General features: G+C 46.2%; 1 protein-coding gene across 1 annotated transcript in view; it reads right to left on the bottom strand.

Moving 5' to 3' along the window:
* Window positions 1-238: 238 nt before the first annotated feature.
* Window positions 239-7,522, bottom strand: part of LOC143299842 (protein-serine O-palmitoleoyltransferase porcupine-like) — a 29,277-nt gene continuing 21,993 nt past the window's right edge. Inside the window, exons 10-13 of the mRNA XM_076613331.1 lie at window positions 6,793-6,856; window positions 3,346-3,431; window positions 1,196-1,300; window positions 239-397 (exon numbers count right to left, since the gene is read on the bottom strand). Coding sequence (XP_076469446.1) covers window positions 299-397; window positions 1,196-1,300; window positions 3,346-3,431; window positions 6,793-6,856 — 354 coding nt within the window. The 3' untranslated portion in view covers window positions 239-298. The remainder of the gene's footprint in view (window positions 398-1,195; window positions 1,301-3,345; window positions 3,432-6,792; window positions 6,857-7,522) is intronic.

Below are 7,522 nucleotides of genomic sequence, written 5' to 3'. Positions count from 1 at the left end.
CAGTCAGAATGGTGCGGTGAAGGCTGTCCTGTGGTCTGTGATGTTGACATCATTCAGAATGGTGCGGTGAAGGCTGTCCTGTGGTCTGTGATGTTGACATCATTCAGAATGGTGCGGTGAAGGCTGTCCTGTGGTCTGTGATGTTGACATCATTCAGAATGGTGCGGTGAAGGCAGTCTTGCCCACTTTCCTCTTCTTCCTGCGGCTGTGGGGGATGCGGGGGGCGGCGGTGGGGTGGGGGTGAGGGTGCAGGATGGGGTCAAGGTGGGGTGGAGGGGAGGAGTGTGGTGAGGACGGTTCAGATCAACAGGTGGAAGATGTAGGTCCCAAAGGCAATCTTGTGACTGAGGAAGCTGAGGTGGTACCACTTGGACAGAGTGTGCTCCATGGTGTAACCCTGTGGACAGAGAGAACACCACCCTTCACTCTCTTCACCTATCACTGTGGAAAACACCCTTCACCTATCACTGTGGAAAACACCCTTCACCTATCACTGTGGAAAACACCCTTCACTCTCTTCACCTATCACTGTGGAAAACACCCTTCACTCTCTTCACCTATCACTGTGGAAAACACCCTTCACCTATCACTGTGGAAAACACCCTTCACCTATCACTGTGGAAAACACCCTTCACCTATCACTGTGGAAAACACCCTTCACTCTCTTCACCTATCACTGTGGAAAACACCCTTCACCTGTCACTGTGGAAAACACCCTTCACTCTCTCCACCTGTCACTGTGGAAAACACACTTTTCTTCTCATCACACACTTTTCTTCTCATTCACATAGCATTCTGTGTGTATACATATGTATTTGAGAGAGAGAGAGAGAGAGTGTGTGTGTGTGTGTGTGAGTGCCAGTGTGTGTGTGTGTGTGTGTGTGTGTGTGTGCGTGCGCGTGCACATATGTGTTTGCATGTATGTGCATGCCAACGTGTGTTGTGTGTGTGAGTGCAAGTGTGTGTGTTTATGTGCACGTGTGTGTGTGTTTGCATGTATGTGCATGCCAACGTGTGTTGTGTGTGCATGCATGTGTGAGCATCAACTGTATGCTAGACTGATGACTGCTGTAGCTGCACAATGACACCACATCAAACAAACAACAACAACAACAACAAAAAGAACCCAACTGTGGTGCATGAAAACACGCCAGTCTCCATGCAGAGTGTCAGTGGAGGAGACAGACAGACATACCTGTTCTTCCTGTGAACTGCTGTCAAACATGAGGCCCAGGTAGGCCAGGTGCAGCACCGCCAGCAGGAAGAAGGCCGTGTTGATCACCACCACCACAGGGTGCCACTGAAACCAGGGGACGACGTTTTGTTGGGCTGTGTTGGGTTTGTAAGGAAACCAGGTGGACACCATGTTGTTGGGCTGTGCTGTGTTTGTAAGGAAACCAGGTGGACACCATACTGTTGGGCTGTGTTGGGTTTGTTCTTGTTCTGTTGTGTTTGTAAGGTAACCATGTGGACACCATGTTGTTGGGCTGTGTTGTGTTTGTTCTTGTTGTGTTGTGTTTGTAATGAAACCATGTGGACACCATATTGTTGGGCTGTGTTGTGTTTGTTCTTGTTGTGTTGTGTTTGTAAGGAAACCATGTGGACACCATATTGTTGGGCTGTGTTGTGTTTGTAAGGAAACCAGGTGGACACCATGTTGTTGGGCTGTGTTGGGTTTGTAAGGAAACCAGGTGGACACCATGTTGTTGGGCTGTGTTGTGTTTGTTCTTGTTGCGTTGTGTTTGTAAGGAAACCAGGTGGACACCATACTGTTGGGCTGTGTTGTGTTTGTAAGGAAACCAGGTGGACACCATATTGTTGGGCTGTGCTGTGTTTGTAAGGAAACCAGGTGGACACCATATTGTTGGGCTGTGCTGTGTTTGTAAGGAAACCAGGTAGACACCATATTGTTGGGCTGTGTTGTGTTTGTAAGGAAACCAGGTGGACACCATGTTGTTGGGCTGTGTTGTGTTTGTTCTTGTTGTGTTGTGTTTGTAAGGAAACCAGGTGGACACCATACTGTTGGGCTGTGTTGTGTTTGTAAGGAAACCAGGTGGACACCATGTTGTTGGGCTGTGTTGGGTTTGTAAGGAAACCAGGTGGACACCATATTGTTGGGCTGTGTTGTGTTTGTAAGGAAACCAGGTGGACACCATACTGTTGGGCTGTGTTGTGTTTGTAAGGAAACCAGGTGGACACCATATTGTTGGACTGTGTTGTGTTTGTTCTTGTTGTGTTGGGTTTGTAAGGAAAGCATGTGGACACCATGTTGTTGGGCTGTGTTGGGTTTGTTCTTGTTGTGTTGTGTTTGTAAGGAAAGCATGTGGACACCATATTGTTGGGCTGTGTTGTGTTTGTAAGGAAAGCATGTGGACACCATGTTGTTGGGCTGTGTTGTGTTTGTTCTTGTTGTGTTATGTTTGTAAGGAACTAGGTGGACACCATATTGTTGGGCTGTGTTGGGTTTGTTCTTGTTGTGTTGTGTTTGTAAGGAAACCATGTGGACACCATATTGTTGGGCTGTGTTGTGTTTGTAAGGAAACCATGTGGACACCATGTTGTTGGGCTGTGTTGGGTTTGTTCTTGTTGTGTTGTGTTTGTAAGGAAACCAGGTGGACACCATATTGTTGGGCTGTGCTGTGTTTGTAAGGAAACCAGGTGGACACCATATTGTTGGGCTGTGTTGGGTTTGTAAGGAAAGCATGTGGACACCATATTGTTGGGCTGTGTTGGGTTTGTAAGGAAAGCATGTGGACACCATATTGTTGGGCTGTGTTGTGTTTGTTCTTGTTGTGTTGTGTTTGTAAGGAAACCAGGTGGACACCATATTGTTGGGCTGTGTTGTGTTTGTTCTTGTTGTGTTGTGTTTGTAAGGAAAGCATGTGGACACCATATTGTTGGGCTGTGTTGGGTTTGTTCTTGTTGTGTTGTGTTTGTAAGGAAACCAGGTGGACACCATATTGTTGGGCTGTGTTGGGTTTGTTCTTGTTGTGTTGTGTTTGTAAGGAAACCAGGTGGACACCATATTGTTGGGCTGTGTTGGGTTTGTTCTTGTTGTGTTGTGTTTGTAAGGAAACCTGGCAGACACCAAACCTGTTGTGTTGTGTTTGTAACAAAACCAGGAGGACACCAAACTTGTTGGGCTGTGTTATGTTAACTCAGACCTTGGTTGGTGGTCTCATCTGAAAGACTAGTATGCAGACCACCACTCAATGTCTAGTGGAGGGGTGGGGGGGGGGATCAAAATCCTTGTCCATATATTGGACTCGGACCCATGAACAGTCATTCCTAGTCTGGTGCATTTACCACTGGGCCAGCGTGCTGTGTTTACAGGTGGTGAGTTACCTGTGTGTACAGGTGGTCACAGCCCTCCTTGCACCTCTTGGCCTGTATGCAGGCACTGAATATCCTGGACAGCTTCTCCCTCAACACTGCACACAGCACACACTGTCCTTCATCACACAGCACACACTGTCCTTCATCACACAGCACACACTGTCCTTCATCACACACTGTCCTTCATCACACAGCACACACTGTCCATCACACAGCACACACTGTCCTTCATCACACACTGTCCTTCATCACACAGCACACACTGTCCTTCATCACACAGCACACACTGTCCTTCATCACACACTGTCCTTCATCACACAGCACACACTGTCCTGTCCATCACACAGCACACACTGTCCTTCATCACACAGCACACACTGTCCTTCATCACACACTGTCCTTCAACACACAGCACACACTGTCCTTCATCACACAGCACACACTGTCCTTCATCACACAACACACACTGTCCTTCATCACACAGCACACACTGTCCTTCATCACACACTGTCCTTCATCACACAGCACACACTGTCATTCATCACACAACACACACTGTCCTTCAACACACAGCACACACTGTCCTTCATCACACACTGTCCTTCAACACACAGCACACACTGTCCTTCATCACACACTGTCCTTCAACACACAGCACACACTGTCCTTCAACACACAGCACACACTGTCCTTCATCACACAGCACACACTGTCCTTCAACACACAGCACACACTGTCCTTCATCACACACTGTCCTTCAACACACAGCACACACTGTCCTTCATCACACAGCACACACTGTCCTTCATCACACAGCACCTTCATCACACAGCACATACTGTCCTTCATCACACAGCACACACTGTCCTTCAACACACACCACACACTGTCCTTCATCACACACTGTCCTTCATCACACAGCACACACTGTCCTGTCCATCACACAGCACACACTGTCCTGTCCATCACACAGCACACACTGTCCTTCATCACACAGCACACACTGTCCTTCATCACACAGCACACACTGTCCTTCATCACACAGCACACACTGTCCTTCAACACACACCACACACTGTCCTGTCCATCACACAGCACACAGTCCTTCATCACACAGCACACACTGTCCTGTCCTTCATCACACACTGTCCTTCATCACACAGCACACACTGTCCTGGCCCTCATCGCACACTGTCCTTCATCACACAGCACACACTGTCCTTCATCACACACTGTCCTTCATCACACAGCACACACTGTCCTGTCCATCACACAGCACACACTGTCCTTCATCACACACTGTCCTTCATCACACAGCACACACTGTCCTGTCCTTCATCACACAGCACACACTGTCCTTCAACACACAGCACACACTGTCCTGTCCATCACACAGCACACACTGTCCTTCATCACACAGCACACACTGTCCTGTCCATCACACAGCACACACTGTCCTTTCCTTCATCACACAGCACACACTGTCCTGTCCATCACACAGCACACACTGTCCTTCATCACACACTGTCCTTCAACACACAGCACACACTGTCCTGTCCATCACACAGCACACACTGTCCTTCATCACACAGCACACACTGTCCTTCATCACACAGCACACACTGTCCTTCAACACACAGCACACACTGTCCTTCAACACACACAATGTACTTCAACACACAACACACACTGTCCTTCAACACAGAGCACACACTGTCCTTCAACACAGCACACACTGTCCTTCAACACACAGCACACACTGTCCTTCAACACACAGCACACACTGTCCTTCAACACAGCACACACTGTCCTTCAACACACAGCACACACTGTCCTGTCCTTCAACACACAGCACACACTGTCCTTCATCACACAGCACACACTGTCCTTCAACACACAGCACACACTGTCCTGTCCTTCATCACACAGCACACACTGTCCTTCAACACACAACACACACTGTCCTTCATCACACAGCACACACTGTCCTTCATCACACAACACACACTGTCCTTCAACACACAGCACACACTGTCCTTCAACACACAGCACACACTGTCCTTCATCACACAGCACACACTGTCCTTCAACACACAGCACACACTGTCCTTCAACACACACAATGTACTTCAACACACAACACACACTGTCCTTCAACACAGAGCACACACTGTCCTTCAATACACAGCACACACTGTCCTTCAACACACAGCACACAATGTCCTTCATCACACACCACACACTGTCCTTCAACACACACCACACAATGTCCTTCAACACACACCACACACTGTCCTTCAACACACACTACACACTGTCCTTCAACACACACCACACACTGTCCTTCATCACACAGCACACTGTCCTTCAACACACAACACACACTGTCCTTCAACACACAACACACACTGTCCTTCAACACACACCACACACTGTCCTTCAACACAGCACGCAATGTCCTTCAACACACACTACACACTGTCCTTCAACACACACCACACACTGTCCTTCAACACACAGCACACTGCCCTTCAACACACAATGTCCTTCAATACACAGTACACACTGTCTTCAACACACAGTACACACTGTCCTTCAACACACACACTGTCCTTCAAAACACAGTACACACTGTCCTTCAACTCACACACTGTCCTTCAACACACAACACACACTGTCCTTCAAACATAACCTTAAAAATTATGAAGATAATCACACAAAGGTTCAAAATTCAGACTTGTAGCTTTTCCAGTTCAGATTCAGTTTCAGTAGCAAGGAGGTGTGAGAGTGTGCTGACAGATCCATATGTACTACACTACATCTCCTGTAAAAATCAGAAAAAATTCAAACAAAGCAGCAGATGCCTGACCAGGCAGACATGCAGCAGGCATACCCACCACCCAACAACATCAACAGACTTTATCACCGATGTGTACAACATACATTCTTATTTCATGTTTTCTCTTCCGCACATAAACTGAATTCTTACACCACACACAACACACACACACATACACACACACACACACACACACAGAGACATGCACACACACACACACACACCTTTACGTTCCCACAACCCTTTTCTGTACAGCATTCCTTGTCTATCATTCATCATATCAAAATGCTGCCTTCACAATTAAACATTACTATTACTTTTTCAGTTGTTCAAAGCAACTGCCTGGAGAAACAGCCTTTGTGCACTGAGATTTGAACGCTGAACGAATGGGCATTTATTAATACGCTTCAGAAATTCGGACACATTGTCTTCAAAACAAAAACAAGCAAACAAAAAACAACAACAAATACACACACACGCACACACACTCACACATATATATATATAGAGAGAGATAGATATCTAGATAGACATACTGAGATATATATATACAAATACAGATATAGATATAAACAGCAATCGTGTGCAGAGAAGAGTGGTGCACAATACTCACTCACCAAACTCAACATAGGTGTAGAAACCCAGGGAAAACAGAACAGATGCCAACTGGAAGTTTAAACCCTGGGGGGGAAAAGAAAGTGGACACAAACATCAAGATGTCAAGATCAAACCAACAACAACAACAATAAAAGAAAGCCTCAAAACCCCTTCCCACACACGGCTGACTGACAGTGACACCTGGTCACTTGATGCTCAAGAGAAGTGACGTGATATCAGAAACTCTTTCCCTTCTCCCCCCATCTCACAACCCTTTAAAAAAAAAAAAAGGGAGTAAAGAGAAAAAAAAGAAGAAGAAAACACCCACCTCCAGTGACACCAACCAAGACAAAAAAAATTGGAAGAAGAATTACGAAGCAGAACAGCCAAAATCTTACAATAATTTCAAAAGCGTGTCAGAATGGATATAAATTCAAAGAAGAAACATCCAAAATTGTGCAATGATTTCAGTAATGCAACAAAGAAACAAGATGGAATAGCCAAGATAGTACACTGATTTCAGTAATGCAAAGAAGTACCAGCCAAAACAGCACAATGACTTCGGTAATGCAAAGAAGTAACCGCCAAAACAGTACAATGATTTCAGTAATGCAACGACAAAAACAAGACAAAATATTGCAATGATTTCAGTAATGCACAGAAGAAACAGTCAAAATATGATAACGGTTTCAGTGACGCATCAGAACAAAGACAAAAGAAAGGCAGAGGATGGAGTGACAGACTGAAAGA

This window comes from Babylonia areolata, chromosome 25, assembly GCF_041734735.1.
Source record: "Babylonia areolata isolate BAREFJ2019XMU chromosome 25, ASM4173473v1, whole genome shotgun sequence".
Lineage (NCBI taxonomy): Eukaryota > Metazoa > Mollusca > Gastropoda > Neogastropoda > Buccinidae > Babylonia > Babylonia areolata.
This window is presented reverse-complemented; position numbering and strand designations above follow the sequence as displayed.